This window comes from Nerophis lumbriciformis, linkage group LG38, assembly GCF_033978685.3.
Source record: "Nerophis lumbriciformis linkage group LG38, RoL_Nlum_v2.1, whole genome shotgun sequence".
Lineage (NCBI taxonomy): Eukaryota > Metazoa > Chordata > Actinopteri > Syngnathiformes > Syngnathidae > Nerophis > Nerophis lumbriciformis.
The window spans coordinates 13,246,720-13,270,664 of record NC_084585.2 but is presented as its reverse complement, the minus strand read 5'-3'; the positions used below and the strand labels follow the sequence as shown (position 1 = coordinate 13,270,664).

The 23,945-nt window shown below is 40.7% G+C and overlaps 1 protein-coding gene across 5 annotated transcripts; it reads right to left on the bottom strand.

Moving 5' to 3' along the window:
• Positions 1-4: 4 nt before the first annotated feature.
• On the bottom strand, positions 5-23,406 carry LOC133578399 (RNA-binding protein 39-like). 5 transcript variants are annotated; one of them, XM_061932795.1, is made up of 16 exons: positions 23,232-23,318; positions 22,717-22,777; positions 10,103-10,270; positions 9,955-10,001; positions 9,695-9,862; positions 9,544-9,603; positions 8,080-8,197; positions 7,848-8,000; positions 7,564-7,710; positions 7,418-7,483; positions 5,832-6,036; positions 5,685-5,771; positions 5,503-5,614; positions 522-627; positions 374-452; positions 5-305 (listed from the first exon to the last, which is right to left on the bottom strand). In XM_061932795.1, exons 4-16 carry the CDS (start codon positions 9,990-9,992, stop codon positions 202-204), a joined length of 1,443 nt encoding a protein of 480 aa, XP_061788779.1. In that variant the 5' UTR covers positions 9,993-10,001; positions 10,103-10,270; positions 22,717-22,777; positions 23,232-23,318; the 3' UTR covers positions 5-201. The 5 variants fall into 5 exon arrangements, with proteins under 5 accessions (XP_061788779.1, XP_061788781.1, XP_061788782.1 ...); XM_061932797.2 differs by having other exon boundaries at positions 22,717-22,774; positions 23,232-23,281; XM_061932798.1 differs by lacking the exon at positions 23,232-23,318 and adding an exon at positions 10,944-11,008 and having other exon boundaries at positions 22,717-22,752.
• Between the last annotated feature and the right edge of the window lie 539 nt (positions 23,407-23,945).

The window sequence follows — 23,945 nt, the reverse complement described above, 5'->3', positions numbered from 1 at the left end:
TCTCTTTGTGACTTGAAAATAAAGTTTAATCAAGGGTTTTACAAAATCAACATGACTAGAAAACTGCCTCCTCACAGCTCACAGAGCTCACTCATTGGACTGTACAGGTGGAGCTCGATGGAGGCCACACCCACAGCATTTGAACCAAACGCAAACAGGAAGTAGCTTACTGTGTATCCGAACACACTAAAACATGTCCAGTCATCGGCGTGGGGGTGGGGCTAGCAACTGTGTGGCCGTGGCGGCCTCCGGAAACAGGTTGTGGTAGGTTGGCAGAGGGACATACGCCGCAGTGATCATCTTGCCTAGAAAAAAGAGGCAGGTCATTAGGTGCTATCACTGTAAGAAGATGGCTGTTATGTGACAAACCTACCTGCAAAGTATCGTCCATGAAGAGCACTGACAGCCGCCATGGCAGCGGGGAGGGATGGACACTTTACATACACGTTTCCCTGGAGACGAGATCATTGTCAATAGGGACAACTCCATGTGTACTTTTAAAGATCAGGGGTGAAATGTACCTCCAATGACTTCCTGTCGACGTAGATGTGCACGACTCCACCGTGTTTGTTACACTCCTCTATGACATCATGCTGGATGTCCACTTCCCAACCAGGATGTTCCTCACTGACAAACATGGAACAATGTGTTAAGTTTGGTTTATACTTTGGTGTCAAGGTGGCACCCCTTAGGACACCAGCTCATTCCTTACAAAATATTTGTATGTTTTGTTTGTTGTTGTAGGTGATTTAAAAATCTATGTTTCTCCTCTTGCAACGGCACATCTTTTGCCCTAGGAGCTTTCATAGCTTTTTCTCCCCAGGTGAGAGCATGCCCCAGTTGGTCTAAAACCCATTGCCAAAAAGGCAGAAACCACAATATTACACACTTTGCACCGCCATGTACAGTACAACCTTGATTTACAAACTTCTCATTGTCCTAGATTTTGTGCCTTTTTAGTGTTTTTATTTTGGCCTTTTTACAGCTTTTTTCTTGTTACGTTATTATGAGTCAAAAGAATGCAATGACAAAGAGATGTGCGATTTGAAACATTCAGGAAGCATCCACCGCATTTGTCGGCACTGCATCCATCCAGGATGCCGCACTCCATTCCGCTGCACGCCAAGAAAATTAACCGACACGGTAAATGGATTATTATTCCAATCATTGTAACGATCTGGCTGTTACAAGTTAAAAAGTTTGGTGATTTTAAACTGAGTTCACCACAGGGCTAGTTTCTGTGTGTGTGTTGTCAAATGAGGACAGTTCAGCTAGTTGTTTTGGCTGTTAGTAAAAAGAAAGTTAATCCATCACCCCCTTTGATGTACAGTACTGTATATTGGAAGTAGGGCTGGGCGATATATCGATATACGCGATATATTGCGGTATAGAAAATGACTATATCGTGATATCGAGTATACGTTCTCACGCAGTTGCTTTTAGCTGCGGGCATTACACTACAGGCTCTCCTCTTTCCAGTCTCTCCTTCTCACAGACAGACAAGCGCACCTTCTTACATACGTCACGTCATATGTCACATACGTATACGCCCTCCCCGAGCAGAGAGGTAGCAGCATGGCTAACGTTAGCTGTGATGCTAGCGGAGCGGTGCGAGCGCGAATACAAGAGAAAGAAGGTGCGAATCTGGTAAAAAATGGAGGAATAATTAATTCCCCCAAAAAACAGCAGGGGGTCCATTGTCTGGCGGTGGTTTGGCTTCAAGTGGGAAGATGTCGAACAGACAACCGTAATTTGTCAAGTGTGGGGCAAAAGTGTTGCTATAAAAAGTAGAATTACTGCTGTAACAAACAGTTCAGGGTGTCGCAAGTTACCGGAGTGTGTTAGGTAAGGAGGAGGAGTTTTGTCCCTCCAGAGTTGTTGCTGTAGGGCTGTGACGTAGGGTGTGTGTGGTTGTGGAAGGAGGTGTGTGATGTTGACATTAAAGAAGCGGTGGCTACCGAATCTGCTCTAATGTCTCCCGTTTATTATTTTATTAGATAAGTACGCTGTATAGGCGAACCCAGGACACTCAGCTACACTGCTAATATGTAGCATCATTTGAAAAGTCACCCGCTAGACCAAGGGTGTCAAACTCAAATACAGAGTGGGCCAACATTTTAAACTGAACAAAGCCGCAGGCCAAGGTTGAACAAATTAACCTTTTAATAGGGACCCAAACAAGTTTTGCATTGCATATTGAACAAGCAAGGCTTATATAACTTTATAGTAACATGAAAAATCGAGTTTCAAATAATAATAATTCAAAAATATCAATGGCATATCAAATAAAATTTTAATAAAAATGTAATGCCTCTTTTCTATTTGCAGCCGTCTGAGGTAAATATCAAAAAAAACTTTTTCCACAGGCTAATAATACATTTGAAAATAAAATAGCAATAATGAATGCATCAAACATTCAAGCAAGAGAAAGGGGGGGCAGGGTTTGGTGGTAGCAGGGGGGTTGTATATTGTAGCGTCCCGGAAGAGTTAGTGCTGCAAGGGGTTCTGGGTATTTGTTCTGTTGTGTTTATGTTGTGCTACGGTGCGGAGGTTCTCCCGAAATGTGTTTGTCATTCTTGTTTGGTGTGGTTTCACAGTGTGGCGCATATTTGTAACAGTGTTAAAGTCGTTTATGTGGCCACCCTCAGTGTGACCTGTATGGCTGTTGATCAAGTATACTTTGCATTCACTTATGTGTGTGTAGAAGCCGCATATATCATGTGATAGGGGCCAGCACGCTGTTTGTATGGAGGAAAAGCAGACGTGACGACAGGTTGTAGAGGACGCTAAAGGCTGTGCCTTTAAGGCACGCCCCCAATATTGTTGTCCTGGTGGAAGTCGGGAGAAATTCGAGAGAATGGTTGCCCCGGGAGACTTTCGAGAGGAGCACTGAAAATAATACCGGCGGAACGGCTCTAATGTTAATTTGATATTGCCTCAAGGGCCAAATGAAATTACACGGCGGGCCAGAGTTTGACACCTATGCGCTAGACAATGAAGAGTGCTTCCTCTGCACGTCAATATCTCCGTTCGGTGCCACACGTCCACACCATCAAAATGCCGAGGCAAACATTTCCAGATCAACACCGTATGAAAAAAATAGTGATTTTTTTAGTTGTGATTTCCTTCTCTGCATGAAAGTTTAAAAGTAGCATATATTAATGCAGTATGAAGAATAATGTTTTAATGTAGACACATAGAATCATCATACTGCTGTGATTATATGCATCAAGTGTATTCAAGGCTAAGGCAAAATATCGAGATATATATCGTGTATCGCGATATGGCCTTAAAATATCGCAATATTAAAAAAAAGGCAATATTGCCCAGCCCTAATTGGAAGTGGAATTTTTCACGATTTGATTTTGATTCTTTGGGTGACAAATCAATTCAACATGATTCTCCCAATATATTATTTGGTATTGTTCTGAAGGTTTGCATATTTGTGTAAATTGTCCCTTTTAGTTCTATAGATAGATCATTTCTGTTAAGGGATTAATTATTATTTATTTCTATTTCATATGTGTTGTTTGGGAAGGTGTAATGTATTTTCTTTAAGTTGTTTAACCGTTGCTATGGTTACGGTTGCCATGGTTACGGGCAGTTCCGTTTCCGCCGGCAGGTAGAAAAAAGCGTTAAAGGAGCTCCAGCATTGACAGGCAGCAGAGCGTCGGTAGTATTACACGGGAGATAGAGTTCACCATAGTTGCAGATCGAAGAAGTAACTACTCTATGCTTCTTATTTAAGTGCGTCATAAGTGACAGTTAGTACACTAGTTTACGTTTAAGGACATTTGGGCGCTTCACGTTGCCAGTAGGAGGTGAAGCGCATGCTAACCGCTAGTTAGCTCACCGCAGCTCGCACCTGTGTTTGTTTGCTGCACAGTGACTTCACGAACGCCAGGTTCGGTCACGTTTGGATTAAGTTTATTTAGGAGACACTCTCCCCTGTGACTGTTTTACTGTTTGGAGAGCGAGTGTGAAAATTATAGAGTTTAGTTGTGTGCTATCGTGGCTGCATTGCTGCGAGGGAAGTGGACAGCGCGAGGTACAAGTGTTAATTGCACGCGCTCACGGACGAATCGACAGAGAGGTGACCCAGGACGAGGCTGGTTCTCCTCTCGCCCCTTCTCTTCTCTACAACGGGAGGTCCCCCCCCTCTCCAACGCCCCCTTGGTATCCAGCAGTTGCAACTCACCCCACCCCTACGTGCACCAACAATACAGCAGGACCACAACAGACTATCTTCTGGCCCAGCCAAGGGGCCCAGGTTGGACTGTGTGTGTGTGTTGTGTAATTGGTTTAGTGCGGGAGGTTCTATTGGGGAGGTAGCGTGTGAGTGGTGATGAGTGTATGAGTGTAATTAATGTGTGTTTATTATTGTCTGATTATTGTATGTTACATGGTATATAGTAAATTGTTTAACTATATAAGTTGTCTCCTCTCACTCTCTCCTAGACTAGATTATTGGGTAAATAGTGGAAATTAGAGCATCCCCCAAGGTAATATACAGTCCTTTACAGGCTCCCGTACAGGTATACTGTATAACAATAAAACCTTTTCAAAAAGATTACAAAAGCTCTTAGCTGTTGACATACAACTTGACTTGTACGCCTTATATTGGCCTAAAAAAAACTAAACATTTTTTACAATTTATTTTAATTTGCTAAATTTACATTATGTTAAATAAAAAAAATCGAGCAACCCTAACTCCAGCTCAAACCCAGCTTTACAATACTTAGGATACATTTACAAAGCAACGAAAACAAATACAATACAATAAAAAGGAAAATCAAAACTTAATGCAACAGCATCAATAATGATACAGTTTTTAATCCAAAATAGGTTCTTGAAAGTGCAAAAAAAAAAAAAAAGATTTGCAAACATTAGGGGTCGATTTAAAAGTAAAATATAAATTGTGATTTGGATGTGAATAATTTTTTTGAGCACCACTACTGTATAGAGCTTTACACTGTAAAGTGTACAAACTTACTAAATTCTCAACTGGTCAAGCCTGGAACCCATTACTCATGTTTACATTGTTTCTAATAGAACATGTACTTTAATATACAAGCTTTATTTCATAAACCCTGTTCAAGATCCAATTAAGTTAATAAATTAAGGTTTTAAGTAAGTTGTTGTATTGTTTGAAGCTGGAGACAATTAAAAATGTCAGTGTAATTTTCATGGTGCAGCTTTCAATGTCTCTTTTTAAAACCATTAAGTGTATTTTTCAAACAAATATCTTCTACAGCTGTAAAGATTTGCCATTTTTAACTAACACAGGGGAAAGCGAAAGAGGAAGCTAAAAAGCAAAATAGTAGTCACGGTTCAGTGAGTTTACTCGCGTGAACTATATTGTGTAGAAAACACAACCCCCATTGCTGAACTTTAAAAAGGTTCATAAAAGTGCTGGAAGAGACACAATGATGGCTATGCAGAAGCATAAATGTTGGCTTTAGTATGGACCACATTCACCATTATGTGTGTAAAATTGCGTACCTGTTGGGGTTGAACATGTTGGACAACTGGAAGCAGTGTGTGGCCAAAGGCTGAGAAGGAAGGCTCATAGCCGGGGGGTTCATGTTGAGGTTGAGAGCTGGATTCATGGCAGCTGGGAGACACAAATCCTTATTCACATGACCTTCGACCAACTAAAAGCAAACTAATTAATGTCGTTGTACCTGAGACGGCTGCCATTGCTCCTATAGCAATGGCTCCACTCATCTGCAGTGCCTGCTGGGCAGCAGGAGGGATCTGCAGGCCCGTACCTATACCAAACAATCAGTCAGAACCAAAACTACAAAACTGTAGCAATTGTGCAGGCTAACCCTCTGCCAGGCGGGCCATGAGCTGCAAGCGTCCGGTTGTTCCGAGGTCGATGCCGCTGCGATCCAGCTCGTCGTTGTCAAGAAACGAGGCAGCGCTAGAGCCATCGCTCCTCTCTGTCACGTGCCCCAACTTCATGGGTCGACCTGCTAGCTCAAAGCCATTGAGCTGCTCCAGCGCTTTCTTAGCGCACTCTGCATCTGCAAACTGAGTTTGACAAGTGGTCAGCCTCACGGTTTGTCAAAACTAGGTTGGCCTAGGCCGATATTCGATAAGTCAATTAACCAGCTATAAATGAAAATTAAGTCGGTAAGTATTCCAGCGTCGATAAATCGACATATGCAAGCTTCCAGAGCATTGACGCTTTTTATCAGTTTAAGTAGGTGCGCACGTTTGTGCACCAGCGGAATGAAAATAAGGGGTGAATTCTCTTGTCCTTCATCAAGTGATTTGACTCTTAGTGATGCAAAGTTTGTGTTTTGTTTAATCAATGGCGAGCGAGACGGTCTGCGAGACGGTCTGCAAGAGCGGTCACTCTTTTGCATTGGTTTCTGCGGCTGCGGGCGATTGTACTACAAATACAAGTTATTAATGATAACCTCTTTCAAACTCCCGACGGTTAGTATTACCGTATTAAATTAACATGATTCAAGAACCGTCATTCATAACTGCACTTTGATACGGACGCACTGACTGGCGCTAGCTTCCTAACTGGCTTAAATGCTAACATGTAAGCAACAGACATTAAAATCTTTCCCCATTGCGAAATGCCTTTTCCCAATCTAAACTTGTTCAAACACATTATTGTTTAAACAACTGAGCTACATTATTTACATTAAACATTAAAGGATGTCCTGTTTTTGCAAAAAGTTCAGTGTCCAGTTGAAACAGACGGACACACACAAACGTTCAACAGGAAGTCAACTCATGTGACGTCACATAAACCGAAAGTGAAACAACACAAACCGAAAGTGAAACAACTGATCAGGCTTTAAAATAAAATACAAACATTTAAAACCACAAAAATAACTTTGCTCTTGTGAAGCCAGAACAATATTTAATGTTTCCTCTGCCAAGAAAATATATTGCGTCTACTTTAGTTATAAGGAAAATACAACTTGGTCAAAAATATTTTAGTATGTGTATAAGTTCTTTTTGAGCACATTAAAAAATACCACGATAAGGATAACCGTGATCATTTTGGTCAACATTACTTTATTTAGCCACTTTGTTTATTGTTTTGTTTGTGTATAATTGAGGGTACCCTAGCGCCTTCTTAAACAGAGAGAGAACTTATTTTATTGATTTTGGTTGTGATTTTTTGTTTAAGTTCAAAATGTTGCTTACAGACAAAGTATATGTTTTTGTTTTATTTAACTTGGTATTTAAAAGTTTACAATTCAATTGCAATGTTAAAATATATTATTTACCATTATTTGTATGTATTGTCATTACATCAGTGGTTAATTTGGTCTCAAAAATATAATGGCAATAATATTGTTTATCGACAATAATTTGAAAGTCAATATATCGTCAAACAAAAGTTGTTATCAGCCCAGGCTTAGAACTAGGACAAAAAAACACTCACTGTGATGAAGCCATATCCTTTGGAACGTCCCGTCTCTGTGTCCATCATCAGCTGGATTCCTTCAATCTGCCAACACAATGACCATATTAGTAACTAGTCTGAAGGGAACATTGGACTTTTACATGTTCATGCCAAGTTTAGCTCACCCTGCCAAACGGCTCAAAGATTCCTCTCAGCATCTCCTCAGTGATGTTGAAGTGCAGCGAACCAATGTAAAGCCTCATCGGTCCTGACGATCCTTTTTGCAGGTTGTTGGCTGCTGCGGCTGCAGCGGCCGCTCTGTTCTTCTCAGCCTAGATACACAAGTTTTTAAAGCTGTAAAGCTAATGCCAGCTGGTAACCAAAAATAAATTGCTATGCTACTTTACTAACAGTATGCACATAGTTTAAAAGTAGCAGATGAAGTTAAAAAACACATCTTGTTCCGCACCTGTGAGGCCTGCACAATGATAGGAACTCCCAGCAGCCTTTGCCCTGTCAGACCAATGGCCAGAGGAACAGAACTGGCTTCCACAAACTCGATGTAAGCAATACCCTTTGACCTGCGCGAGTTCCTGTCTGAAATCATCCTGACGTCTCGGACCTGCAGAACATAGGAGGTTATGTCCTGCAGAGTAACACCCAAAGGCAACGCCTGCTTCCTGTTGGTGTGAGCTTCTTACCTTGCCTACAGCAGAGAAAAAGTCTTCCAGGTCTCGAGGTCGAATGCGGGCTGCCAGCTGCATGCAGAACACAGTCCTCGCATCTCGCTCTTCTGGAGTCAAGTTGTCGGTTGGCAACCTGAGTTTGAGTTTGGGTTTATTTAAAAAATGCATGCATACAACATGATAAATCACAATTTCCAGTTTCTCTATTCAACATGTTCAAAAAGGAGTAGGAAGAAACAGAGTTTATTTAATCCTAGCCCTTTTTCCTCGACATAGCAGTTGCTAACACATTTGTTCTTTTCCTGTTCTCAATGTATTCACAATATAAGCAAGTATTAACATAAAAAAATAAATAATTAGTGAAGTAAGTTATATTTCATATGGTGAGATAAATAAAATTATCTAGAAAATGAATGGATAAATTCTGATAAACTCAGCATGTTTATCATGGTTCTTTTTTGTACTTTGTAAACACTTTAAGTTTGAAGAGTTTCTTGAATTGGATCATAGTACATTGTTTGATTTATTTGCTTAATCTATTCCATAATTTAATTCCACATATTGATGTACTAAAGGTCTTAAGTGTTGTACGTGCATACAAATGTTTTAAATTGCATTTTTCTGTAAGATTATATTTCTTCTCTTTTGTTAAGAACTGGTGTATATTCTTGGGTAGCAGATTATAGTTTGCTTTGTGCATAATTTTAGCGGTTTGCAAATTCACTGTCGTAGAATTTCAGTATTTCCGATTCAATGAATAAAGGGTTTCAATGTTCTCTATATCTAACATTATGTATTATTCTAACTGATCTTTTTTGTAACACGGTTAATGAATGAAGTGTACTTTTGTAGTTATTTCCCCATATTTCTGCACAATAACTAAGATATGGTAACACTAGCGTGCAGTAGAGAATATGGAGTGATTTTCGGTCTAATACATGTTTAGCTTTATTCATTATTGATGTGTTTCTTGCCCCCTTATGTTGTATATTTTTTATATGAGATTTCCAGTTCATTTTATCATCAATCATTATACCTAGAAATTTGGTTTCATTTACTCCTTCATTTTCTATTCCGTCTATTTGTGTTTGACTTTCCCTTCTACTGTTACCGAATAGCATTATTTTAATTTTACTGAGGTTTAAGGATAGTCTGTTTTTGTCACTCTCTTTTTAATTTGTTAATTCCTTTGGTTCTTATTTGTATTAGCTTTTTGTGTGTTCTCTCTTGAACAAAACGCTGTTGTATCGTCCGCAAATAATACTAACTTTAAATCTTTTACAACTTAACAAATGTCATTTAATATAAAGATTGAACAATTCTGGTTCTAGCATTGATCCCTGGGGTGCACCACAGGATATATTTAGCATAGTAGATGTGTGTTCGCCTAGCTTCACGTATTGTTCCATGTTGGTTAAACCTGCTCACAAAACAAAAACTTCACAAAAGTTTATTTTACACATTTTAATAAAGTCTCACCTGTTTGGACTCCTTTCCCTCCTGATGGGACTTCTGCTCTTTGACCGCTTCCTCCCTTGCCTGGACACAGACACAAACCTGTTTCACAAAGTCCTCTTTCTGCTTGTATTGAATTTGTTTATGTGGTCAGCGACTGCAAGCTCATACTTACGATTTGTTATAATCTCTGTAGCGCCCTCCCCTCTCGCGACTGCGGCGGCGCTCTCTGCTACGACTACGCCGTCTTTCCTTGCTGCGTTTTTGCTCGCGGCTGCGACTTCTCTTTCGTTCTCGACTCTTGCTGCGCCTCCGGTCACGACTGCGGCTGCGCTTCTTCCTGCTGGAGTAGCATCCGATCACAAACACGACAGCATAAATCAGACAGGCATAAAGACAGGTAACATGCTGGAGCAGACAGACTGGTGTTGGTACCTCTTGGAATGTTCCTCCCCGCCATCGGGGCTGCCCATCTTGTCGTCCTAAGCGGGGTTCGACAGAGAACAGCATGAAGAGGCAGATGCAACAATCGAGGTCAGGGAGGGGTGGGGCAAGAGAGAATATAAACAGGTGAATGAGTTACATTAAAACAGACTGCTTTGTGTGCTGGGGGAGGGGGTCAGAGGTCAGGTAGGTCGGGCAGCCGGCTGGAGATCCGGCAGCAGACAGACACTCCACAGTCCAACTCGGACTCTTCTTCCTCAGTGGATGTTGGGCTGATTTTGGGTTGATGGGACTCCTCTGAAGGGCCCTGGAGCAGACAGGAGTCTCAGTCACTCAACTAAGAACCAGAACCAAGCCCTCTACACTAGCCCTCATTGCCGCAACTACCCGGAACCAGAACCACCAGTTTGACACTACCGTCCACACCTTATGATAGATAGCAAACATATCATCTGATCTAGTACTGGCAACTACAGACATCTGTATCCAGCCAATCATGTCCTACACCACTGCTCTGACTACTTCACAACCTAACCAAGTCCCAGTCAGTCTTGACAAGCTTTCTTTCTCACTCTGAATCAGCACAAACAAGCCAGGCAGCTTTGAACGACAAACACACACAATGTCGTGGCAACCTTGCTTCCGTTTCACAGCCTTCTTTCTTGGTGGACAGTAACTTCTTAGACCATTCCGACTTCAACAAACACAAGGCCACACTTCTTGTAGCAGCGTCATCCTTTTGACCTTCAGTGACGAGAAGCTAAAGCTTTAACAAGGTTGTCCTTACACGAAGAAGCTCGCAGCAAACACCAAGCTAACAAATACAATGCTTTGCCATCCCATGATGCTCTCGGGATGAGGGTGCCATCATGTCTATGAGGAAGATCTCGTCCCATCCTCGACTGTTCATCATCAGGGAGTTTGGGCCAGTCTACTATGGGGACCATGGTAGAGCAATGCATGATGGGGCTTTTTACTACCTTCATGTCTGTGATAGATCACACTGGCATTCAGGGGAGTAGAGGTGAGAAATCGTTAGGCAAGTCTACAAAGAAAGATAGATGTGCATTTATTCAAGACAGTTGATCATAATATCACTTTCATCATGCTCAGAAGGACTGTACTGCTCTTTGTCGCAGGAAGGTCAGCACTTTTGCTTTACACACATCTCGATTGTATCATGTTTCAACATTAGAAGTGAGCACAAACAGATTTTTGACTGACTATGCCTAAACAAATACACACCAATTATAAGTAATCCGTTGTTGGCACAGTACTTTGGATGAACGGCCTCAATATTAGGCACAAACTAGGGCTGGAAAGGTTTATAAACAGATTTGAACAAGCGAAAACAAGTTCTGATCATGTTTTTTCTTTGTGTTACGAATTGGTTTGGAGCATGTAGCAGGAGAGTTGTGCAGGCGCTTGTTGTGAAAGTTGTATACATAGCAAGCGGAAAATAGATTTAGTGTAAGCTATGATGACAGCGGTAAGACAGTAGTGGATGAAACCGTGACTGCAACACGTAGTGGCGGCTGGCCCCTGCCTGGCGCATTTCCTTCAAGGCAATATGCTGTGAGTGGCTTAGAAAGACTAGGGATGAAGGTTTTACAGCATGCCCTGCCTGGATCTTGCCTTCTTTGGGGCCATGGAGAGTGCGCTTGCTATGCTTACTCTCCCTGTAAAGGCGGGACGGCACCTTTCGCTCCCGGTAACACATCCAACATCTTAGGTCATCCACAGAGATCACCCAGGTGTGTTCAATGGACTTTATAAACCATTATAAATGAAGTTCTGCTATTAATATCTGGTTACTTTCTGTTGTGACATGGTTCTATCTACACTTTTATTTAAAAGTAATAAGCACTGATTCTGTTTGGATACTTTACATTAGTTTTGGGCAATACTACAAATTTCTGTATCGACCCAATACCATGTAGTTACAGGGGCAGTCAGTATTGGTCATATCAATGCTGGTATTGACGCTTCAAAATTTCAAGATCTGTGAATGATTCAATTGTTGATCACAATTATAATCAGACAAAAACAGGATGGCGGAGTAACGATAGCAATTAAATATTTAAAATGATTTCCTACAACTGGTTCTGATTTCAAATATTTTGTTTTTGTCCTTAATATACCAGTAGAGTGGAAAAAAACAAGTTGCCTCTGTATAAAATCTATTATCATATATATCTTGCAGCTGAGATAGGCTCCAGAACCCCCTGCGACCCCAAAAAGTACAAGCAGTAAAAAATTGATGGACGGATCTGATTTATGACACCAAAAGACTGCCAAACTTTGTGAATAAATAGACATGACTAGAGATGGGGGAAATAATCAATAATCATCTATTTACTGTAAATAAAGTAATGTAATGTAGACAGTTTGGCTGTCTGCAGCGAGCCACCTCACTGTGAGATCTGACCAGTTCCTTTATTAATGGGGACCTCTGTTCAAGGTTTGCACACATTTCCATGAACTTAATAAACGTGATGGGGATTTCTTTTTACAAATAGGCCGCTTTTAAAAGTACCAAGTGATAAACACTTATTTAGTGAAATGAAAAGAAATGTAAAACTGCATCAATGTACCGTATTTTCCGCACTATAAGGCGCACCTAAAAACCTCCAATTTTGTCAAAAGCTGACAGTGCGCCTTATAATCCGGTGCGCCTTATATATGGACCAATATTGAGCCTCCAACAGGTAAACGTTTCAATCAATCAATCAATCGCAACTACGGTAAGCAGCCACCGACTTCATTTCCCCCCGTAAGCAGCTGCCCCGTAGAAGAAGAAGAAGAAGCGCGCGGTGCATGCTGGTATATATATATATGACTGCGCGAGGCGTGCCGTTTCATTTACATTTGTTTATGTAAAGACCCCAAAATGGCTCCTATCAAGAGACACGCTTACGACGCAGAGTTTAAACTTAAGATGATCAGTCACGCAGTAGAACACGGGAATAGAGCAGCAGCGACACTGACTCGATTAATGACGACTTCGACGAGACGGAGCCAGGCATGTTGGATGCCGTATCCGCCCAACTGTTTAATTCGGACACTGAAGAAGAAGAATTCGAGGGATTCGTGGATGAGGAATAACTTCATAAAGTGAGCTTTACATGTTTATTTTGTGTGTTGTGTTACATTAACGTTTGAGCAACGTTGAGTTATTGATATATTGTTATTGCTCTGCACTATTTTGAGTGTTTCTATATTGTGATTGCACTAACGTTTGATTTACCGTAACAGTATGACTGTTTTTTACGTGTTTATTGAATCAGGGAAAAGTTCCCCTCCACTATGTGATATAAATGTTGCACTACATGTTATACCTTGCTGTTGTTAAAAGATAAACAAAACACCACGTCACTGACTTTACCTCGGGAAAATAATAAAACAGCTGTTTATTCATTTTGGGAGTGAACAGAGTTGTCAGAACGCTGGTTTGTAATCTATTAATAAAGTTTGACTGACCTGACTGTTTTGTTGACATTCCCTTTAGCGCAGCTCCATCTAATGGATGCATAACGTAACCCCAGCCTCTACTGTAGCGTCTATTCTATGCGCCTTATAATGTGGTGCGCCTTATATATGAACAAAGTTTTAAAATATGTCATTCATTGAAGGTGCGCCTTATAATCCGGTGCGCCTTATAGTGCGGAATATACGGTACCGTATTTTCCGCACTATAAGGCGCACCTAAAAACCACAATTTTTCTCAAAAGCTGACAGTGCGCCTAATAACCCGGTGCGCTTTATTACGATTCATTTTCATAAAGTTTCGGTCTCGCAACTTCGGTAAACAGCCGCCATCTTTTTTCCCGGTAGAACAGGAAGCGCTTCTTCTTCTACGCAAGCAACCGCCAAGGAAAGCACCCGCCCCCATAGAACAGGAAGCGCTTCACCCGCCCCCATAGAACAGGAAGCGCTTCACCCGCCCCCGGAAGAAGAAGAAAAAACGCGCGGATATCACCGTACGTTTCATTTCCTGTTTACATCTGTAAAGACCACAAAATGGCTCCTACTAAACGATCCGGGTCATAAAAAGACGCAATCTCTCCATCCGCACACGGATTACTACCGTATTTCACAGCAACTGAACCGCACTGTGGAACGGGAGCACGTACGGTGAATATTCGCTCCACAGGGAATGAGAAGTCATCCTTCACTGTGGTTCTAGCTTGCCATGCTAACTTCCACTCATGGTGATATTCAAAAGGAAGACCTTGCCAAAAGAGACCTTTCCAGCCGGCGTCATCATAAAAGCTAACTCGAAGGGATGGATGGATGAAGAAAAGATGAGCGAGTGGTTAAGGGAAGTTTACGCGAAGCGGCCGGGTGGCTTTTTTCACGCTGCTCCGTCCATGTTGATATATGACTCTATGCGCGCCCACATCACAGATGGTGTCAAAAAACAAGTGAAGCACACAAATACAACACTCGCCGTCATTCCGGGTGGATTAACCAAAGAACTCCAACCGCTGGATATTGGTGTCAACAGGGCATTCAAATCACGACTGCGAACTGCGTGGGAAAAATGGATGACCGAAGGCGAACACACCTTCACTAAGACGGGCAGACAACGCCGGACAACATACGCCAACATCTGCCAGTGGATTGTAAATGCCTGGGCAGATATTTCTGTCACAACTGTGGTCCGAGCTTTCCGGAAGGCAGGATTCACAGAACTGCTGCACAACAACAGCGACACTGAATCCGATGATTTCGAAGAGACGGAGCCCGCCATTTTGGAAGCCACGCTAGCGCAACTTTTCAATTCGGACACCGAAGACGAAGAATTCGAAGGATTTACCGGTACGAATGAAGAATAACTTCAGAAAGTGAGCGCTATGTTTATTTTGTGTGTTGTGTGTTGTGACATTAACGTTCGAGCAACATTACCGGTATGTTGCTATTGCTCTACACCATTTTGAATTTTACTATGTTTGTGATTGCACATTTGTACATTTTGGGACAGAGTTGTTAGAACGCTGGTTTTCAATATATTATTAAAGTTTGACTGAACTATCTGACTGTTTTTTTGACATTCACTTTAGCGCAGCGTTTTTTTGACATTCACTTTAGCGCAGCGTAGGCGCGGCTTTTAGTCCGGGGCGGCTTATTGGTGGACAAAATTATGAAATATGTAATTCATAGAAGGTGCGGCTAATAATCCGGTGCGCCTTATAGTGCGGAAAATACGGTACATAAATTAAAGATGCATCAATAATCGATTGTTTATGGAATTGTAGCTCCTGAATCACAATTGAATCGTGAGTTGGCTAAAGATTCCCACCTCTACATTTGACCAAAATAGAGATTTCCAAGCTATTTTGAGAGTTAATGATCAAGCCAGTCACATGATCCATGACGTAGAAGTAGCAACCACAAATCCCTTCTCAATCATGAACAACGCCAATCAAGCAGACTTTGTGAGAGCCAGCAGCTAGTACTTTGGGGAAAAATTATGATCCAAAACCTTATATTTTGGAGCCCGAACACAAGAAGGATGATGAGTAAGTTTTTGAAGCCGAGTGCTAAACGGATGCAGCTTTACTGTAACACTAAAACATCAACAGAATTGTCAGGTGCTAATAAACATACAAACTAACCGTCGGTCGTATATCCAAACTACAAGTGGTTACCAGGTACAAAGAAGCAAAATGTTAGTATCTTGAAGTTTATTGAAAATGTTATATAATTCATCTCATTACGAGAATCTGAACTGATTTGAAGACATATAAAGAGAACTGCTGAATTGGAAATTCACAATAGAATGTAAACTGTGTTACAAGATGACAAAGTTGTGTTGTACTTGTGCAATGACAATAAAGACCTATCTAACAGGAAGTGAACACACATGTTAGAAATCGTTATGAAGTGAAAAAGAGTAAGGTTAAATAAGCCTTGCTTCTTCCTGCTTCTTTTTGGACATGTAACGAAAAATGAGAATCTGCAAGTTATTGATGTATCACATGTAGATGTATGCATGTCCGAAATAAATTGATACCATACCACAATGAAACACAATTATGTATATAACGTCAACTGGTTTTCCACTTTACTGGTACTTTAAAGCCCTTCTGTCTCCAGGCCCTTATTTCCGGAGTTTGTAAATAAATAATAAATAAAACACTTTTTTTTTAATTAAAAAAAAATAAAAATTCAAACTACCGGTACTGTAGTATCAACCATACACTTAGTATCATTACTGTCGAGGGTTTGTATCTATCCACCAACGGCTCTTAATATTCAAGCACTCTAGCTTAGTTGTTAGCATATCCTCCTATAGGGCTTGAATGGGCACGTGTTTTCGCAATGCATTGTGGGGCCACGGTAGCCATTTTTGTTGGCCAAAGCTTTTGTTTCCATGGCTGTAAAGTGGATCGTACAAAATAAAAAATCAGGGCACCGTACCTAGACAAACTGAAAACGGCTTGTTAACTCGAACAAAATAAGTAAAACTGCTGGAATTGATCCATATGAACACGTCCAATAGAAACAAGAGATTTTAGGAAGCCGCCGCCCTCGTCTAGCCAAACTTGTCTATATTTTGTCACCAGAGTCAGATTGTGCGCATAACCTATGCCTTTATCTCTTATGTGTCCGCGATGAAGTGAGGGGGCTCAGCCTCATTTCATAAGCAGGTTTCCCTGATAAAAACAAGCCCATTATTACTTTTAAATACCTTGATCACTGCGCCACTTAGATAATACTCATTCATTTTTGTGCTTAACCATGACTAAAAATAAACAGACAAGCTTTTTTGTGTACGGAAGGGGTTTGTAGCCCGCAGCGAGCTTGGCTAATGCCAACAGCCTACTAAATGGTACGTGTAAAACAGAATAAAACATGCATTGATTCAATCTTACCAGTCTGAAAATGTTGTGAACACACTAACATGTACCAGGCGATGCCGTGCGAAGTGATGTTTGACTGTCTCACAGCTGCTCTCCAGGCTATTCGCCTTCTCTTTATTAGGTCAGTAACCCGAATTTCTCGGCTTTGCTTTCATGCTGGAAATGAGAATATCAACCAAATCTTTTTTTTGCCCCCTGATGCGATGACGACAATGATTGTGGCAGGTAATGATGCCACACGTTCGCGCTATGTTTTGAACTTGTTAAAAGATAAGAACAACTTTAGCACAGAGTCCTGCATTCAGCAATGTAAATAAGCTATTCATAGGCCAGCTAGACCCACAATACATTGCGTTTACTACGTCACAGTTTCAAGCCCTATGGTGTGTAGTGTAGCATGTTTACCAATTCCCCGTTCTCCAATAATGCTACTTGCAAGAAAGTTTATTTTCCGTAATTGAGGCGAGGATTGCTAATTTAGAAGTGGCTTGCACTGTGGAGAGACATTAGCCGTGAGCAAGGACGCTATATTGCGTTGAGGACGCTACATTGCATTGGACGCATTTTGTTTGCTTGGAACAGGTCAAATTTGCAAGACACAGCTAGAATGTGTCACTAACATGCGACATCACGATATAACGATAGTATTAAAAGCTCCATCGTCCAAATTTATATAGTTTATATCGCGTAACCCTAATTTGCACCCAACAGCTTGTTCTTACCCGCTACAAATATCCTGCTAACTAGCTTTGCAACCACCAAATACAGCAAAACTATATTTCTTGTGTTGATGCTTGGTAAGAGTCACATCAGCACTCTTAGATCTAGGTACTTCACAATCCCCGCACTGCATGGCGGTAAAAACCTGTTACTCTGTGTGCATGTCTGTACAGGAGAGTACTGGGGATTTCCCCCGAAAATGAGGTGTCATCGCTGGTTGTATTTTTTTCTTTAATTGGATTATCACCTTTATTCAACCGTCCTGTTCAAGTTGGCATCCGATTTACAGGGAGACTTAAGTCATAGCAAATTTAAGTGGACAAAGACAGTGAAGCACAAGTTCAAACGGAAGGATCGCAACATCAGATGTGAATGTACCCAGGACGTTTTCTTACGTGAATATGACCATACGAAACAGGTTTTTGAAGCGAAATTTGCTAAATTTAATAAATGTTGTAATTATGGTAGATTATGATAACTTCTATTTGAAATATGTATAAGTAAATTTTCTAAATCATTTCCACGTCCATTCTGGACAGTAATTAATCATTTGAGGAACCAATTTAATCATGTTTATTTTGTCTGTTCAAATTAAATAATGGTTTAATGTTATTTTATATTATGCAAAAATGTATTTGTTCACTGGTCAGGTTCTTATAACTCAGGAATGTGAGCACCCTTTGAGGAAAAAAAAAGCACAAAGTGCTGCCACGCAAACCTCAAAATAGGATGTTGAAAATCAAAACTACATTTCCTGCAATTGGGTGTATTTCAACACTATATTTTACTTTTATATTTATTCTCATCTACCAACCTATTTTAAATTGTCTTTTTGACATATGTCCCATTTAATGTACCACGTGTTTTTGTTTTTTTAATAGATAATTAACAAAATGATCATACAAAATGTAAATGTTAAATTCTATACCATGCATGCAAAGAACTCAGAAAACGTTTCTCAATTTGGCAACGCCCCCTCGGGTAATAGACTTCTGATGTTGTGACCTCTCTCTGTTTACATCCGTCACCTCAAAAATATACAATCTTGCTGGTTACTAATACATACTCTAGAACTACAACTGGTTTGGAACTACCAGTGTTTGGATTGTAATCATCCAAACATAATTAGCAGTATAATGGACAGTTGTCAACGTTGTGGCTCAGAGAGCGAACGGATGCGACAACAAGTAAGCTAGCTAGATGGTTAAGCTAACTAGCCAGCTTGTTTAAGTGCTTCGGACGTCTCCCCTTCCTGCAACTTAGTGCGGCATTACAGTAAGTCAAGAGGAACAGCGAGTAGCTGAGGCGAGGGGTTGAACAAGTTTTGTTTAGATCGTATTTTTATTGATATTGCATTAAAAAAAAACTAATTTTGACTCGAAAATTGTTTAAAATTTTAATTTCCGCATTTTCAGATGCCTCAAAGAGTACCAGTAAAAAAGTCCTCAATCTAGATCACTTGTTCCTCATACCATTTCTGACATTTTCTGAAAGATTAATCCAAATATGCCCTTAACATTTTCAGCAATCTATAGCAGAATGAAAGAAACAGAGTAAAGCCTCTTGCCAGTCATCCACAATCGTTGTTTTTGTGGGCGCAGCACACACATGCACGCAATCCGCCCTTAACTTTTTTGAGCAATCTGTAGCAGAAAGAAAGAAATGGGAGTGAAGTAGGGCTGGGCGATATATCGCGGGTTTGTCTATGTGCAATATAGAAAATGACTATATTGTGATATTCGAGTATACGTTCTCACGCAATTGCTTTTAGCTGCGAGCATTAAACTGCATGCGTTTCCCACTCTTCCTTGTCTCTCCTTCTCAGAGACATAAAAACAAGCGCGCCTTCTTACACACGTCACGTGTGCAACGTCATACGCTCCCACGGAGCAGAGAGGTAGCGACATGGTAACGCTAGCTGTGATGCTAACAGAGTGGTGCGGGTGGTAATACGAGAGAGAGAGAGAAGGTGCGAATCTGGTAACAAATGGAGGAAAAATTAATTCCCAAGAAAAACAGCACGGGATCCATCGTCTGGCGGTGGTTTGGCTTCAAGCGGGAATATGTTTAACATTTATGCGGCAAAAGTGTTGCTACAAAAAGTAGCAGCACTGCTAATATGTAGCATCATTTGAAAAGACACCCGCAAGAGAATGAAGAGTACTTGAAACTCTGCATGTCAACATCTCCGTTCGGTGCCACACCCACAAAATGCCGAAGCGACTATTTCCACATCAACACCGTAGGACATATACTATTTGATATGTAGCTCATTTTTATGTGACACTTATTGAAATATTTTGTGTGACATCATGCACAAAAGTGCACTTTATTTGTTTTAAACTATTGTAGTGGCGTTCTGTACAAAAAGTGCAATTTAATTTAGTGTTGTTTTGATGTGTCATCTTGGTAACATCATGCACAAAAGTGCACTAATAGCTTGTTTTAAAATGTCTCCGACAATCTTGCACGTTCAGTTTTGGAATTTACATGAATGTTTGTGCCACTGCTTAATAACTGTTTAATAAATACAGTTTTGGTGAATTGACTTAGTTGTGATTTCCCTCTCTGCATGAAAGTTTAAAATTAGCATATATTAATGCAGTATGAGCAAGAATGTTTTGATATAGACATCATAGAATCATCATACTGGTGTTATTATATGCATTCATTGTTAATTCAAGGCTAAGGCAAAATATCAAGATATATATCGTGTATCGTAACATGGTCTACAAATATCAAATATTAATAAAAGGCCATATCGCCCAGCCCTAAACTTTTTTGAGCAATCTATAGCAGAAAGAAATGGGAGTGAAGCATTTGCCAGTCATCCACTCTTTTTGCGTCTACGAGTGGAGGCAGGACCGCTAGCGCACACATACTCAGAAGTTGAGGGTCTTATCATAAACATAGGCACGTAACAGTAGGAATGATACTGATCAGGGCCAAAATCTAACCTGTTTGTTATTCCATTTCGGACATTTCTTGACAGTTCTGTGAAGATTCGCACATTACTTTGCGTTACGTTGCTAACTGACATACAAACCCTGTTTCCATATGAGTTGGGAAATTGTGTTAGATGTAAATATAAACAGAATGCAATGATTTGCAAATCCTTTTCAACTCATATTCAATTGAATGCACTATAAAGACAAGATATTTGATGTTCAAACTCATAAACCTTATTTTTTTTGCAAATAATAATTAACTTAGAATTTCATGGCTGCAACACGTGCCAAAGTAGTTGGGAAAGGGCATGTTCACCACTGTGTTACATCACCTTTTCTTTTAACAACACTCAATAAACAATTGGGAACTGAGGAAACTAATTGTTGAAGCTTTGAAAGTGGAATTCTTTCCCATTCTTGTTTTATGTAGAGCTTCATTCGTTCAACAGTCCGGGGTCTCCGCTGTCGTATTTTACACTTCATAATGTGCCACACGTTTTTGATGGGAGACAGGTCTGGACTGCAGGCGGCCAAGGAAAGTACCCGCACTCTTTTTTTACGAAGCCACGCTGTTGTAACACGTGCTGAATGTGGCTTGGCATTGTCTTGTTGAAATAAGCAGGGGCGTCCATGAAAAAGACGGCGCTTAGATGGCAGCATATGTTCCAAAACCTGTATGTACCTTTCAGCATTAATGGTGCCTTCACTGATGTGTAAGTTACCCATGCCTTGGGCACTAATGCACCCCCATACCATCACAGATGCTGGCTTTTGAACTTTGCGTCGATAACAGTCTGGATGGTTCGCTTCCCCTTTGGTTCGGATAACACGATGTCGATTATTTCCAAAAACAATTTGAAATGTGGACTGGTCAGACCACAGAACACCTTTCCACTTTGCATGAGTCCATCTTAGATGATCTCGGGCCCAGAGAAGCCGGCGGCGTTTCTGGATGTTGTTGATAAATGGCTTTCGCTTTGCATAGTATAGCTTTAACTTGCACTTACAGATGTAGCGACGAACTGTATTTAGTGACAGTGGTTTTCTGAAGTGTTACTGAGCCCATGTGGTAATATCCTTTAGAGATTGATGTCGGTTTTTATGTAGTGCCGTCTGAGGGATCGAAGGTCACGGTCATTCAATGTTGGTTTCCGGCCATGCCGCTTACGTGGAGTGATTTCTCCAGATTCTCTGAACCTTTTGATGATATTATGGACCGTAGATGTTGAAATCCCTAAATTTCTTGCAATTGCACTTCGAGAAACGTTGTGCTTAAACTGTTTGACTATTTGCTCACGCAGTTGTGGACAAAGGGGTGTACCTCGCCCCATCCTTTCTTGTGAAAGACTGAGCATTTTTTGGGAAGCTGTTTTTATACCCAATCATGGCACCCACCTGTTCCCAATTAGCCTGCACACCTGTGGGATGTTCCAAATAAGTGTTTGATGAGCATTCCTCAACTTTATCAGTAATTATTGCCACCTTTCCCAATTTCTTTGTCACGTGTTGCTGGCATCAAATTCTAAAGTTAATGATTATTTGCAAAAAAAAAAAATGTTTATCAGTTTGAACATCAAATATGTTGTCTTTGAAGCATATTCAACTGAATATGGGTTGAAAATGATTTGCAAATCATTGTATTCTGTTTATATTAACACAATTTCCCAACTCATATGGAAACGGGGTTTGTACATTGTAAATGATTACGTAACTTTCTGGCAAAGATACACCATTTTTCACTTAAAATTGTTTTCAAATTTCTATTCTGGACTGTAATCAATTATGTTGAATATTATAAAGTCAAGATAAAAATAGGTTCTAGTACTTTTTAAATGCTGGAATTTACAAGTGTTAAAATGTCAATGAGTTTGGATAAATAAAATGCATTGATTTTCAAAGCTTTTAATGATATAAAAGGAAGTAACAGCGTCTTGTGAAAAAAGTTACTGTAACTTTCCTAATAAGTTAGGGATATACATTAGATATCAAATTAAATGTATTTTGATGCTTTGAATATCTAAGTAGCAGGCACACTATTACACATCTCACAATGTAACGTTCCCCTAAAAGATCCATTGCTGTTGAGCTCATCAGGCTGTCCATGGTAACTGAACATGTGGCCAGTACGGTGTACATTTGCTTGGTCATGACTATTTTTTAAGTGTGTGGAGCAGTATGGTCCGGCTGAGTGTGGCACGGCAACAGCAAGAGACGCTCACCTTTCTGTAAGGAGCCTCCAGCATCGCCTCAATGTCCAGATCATCGGCCATGTTGTTTCTGCTGAGCACACACAAACATAGTATTAACAAAAATTACTAGGACATCAATTATTTACACGGTTGATTATAAGAATAATACATTGACACCGTGAACTTTATGGGAAGCGAAGTTGCAGCTCGTCAACCGCCGTGCTAATCGTTACTTTTTTTTTTTCTTTACTGAAAACGAAGTTAAAAGGTAAGAAGATAACGGTTGAGACTAACGCAAAGTTCAAGTAGAGACAAACATTTGGGGTTCTAGGGAGGAAGAGGTTATGTTTAGAGTACTGGTCCACGTACTAGGACGGCTCACCAGGCTCGGCTCAGGTATTGCTCAAAGCTCAAGGTGCACGAGGCCTCCTTCGGCGCGTTGCTAGCTGTTAGCTCATGATGCTAGCTACTAGCAAGGCCAGCCGCCTTAACCGCCTATTCCTGCCTTTAAAGCCGCAACGCTGGTGAACAGTCGAGAGGTTTACCTCGATGCCAAATTCCTCGTTGGTCGGTAGCAAGTCAAATAAAAGATACAAGTGCCGCCGTGGTTAACTTCGTTCCCTCGACCGTCCGCGCGACGTAACTTCGTCTCAGAATGGCGGAAACAGAGGGGGAACTCTCGCGAGACCATCTCACATGCGCGAGAACGGGCCCACGTGCAAATTGACAGCGTTGATCAGCTTCAGAGACGTTTAAACGTAAAAAACATTTATGAACATACGTTTGTATTATATATTCATCGTGCCGCATGGCTTATTCTATTTTGACCGTTGCTCATGCCTTTATTATTCAACTCAACATAATTTAGGCTACGGCAGGGGTGGGCAACCCAAAATGTTTTGAATTTTGTTTATTTTATTTTATTTTATTAGGGCCCGCAATGGCCCATTGCAAAAGGACTCCCACAGGGAGTCCTTATGCAATGGGACATAAGGACCTATTGTTTTTCTAACGTTTTATTATTATTATTATTATTCCGCCGCCTCTTCGAACACTAATTTGACCCACTTAACATGCTTCAAAACTCACCAAATTTGACCCACACATCAGGACCTGCGAAAATTGTCTTTTAATAATAAAAAAAAAACTGCAAAAATCAAAATTGCGCTCTAGCGCCCCCTAGGAAAAAAAAAACCTAGACTGCCTGTAACTCCCACTAGGAAGATCGGAAAAACATGAAACAAAATCCTCTATGTAGG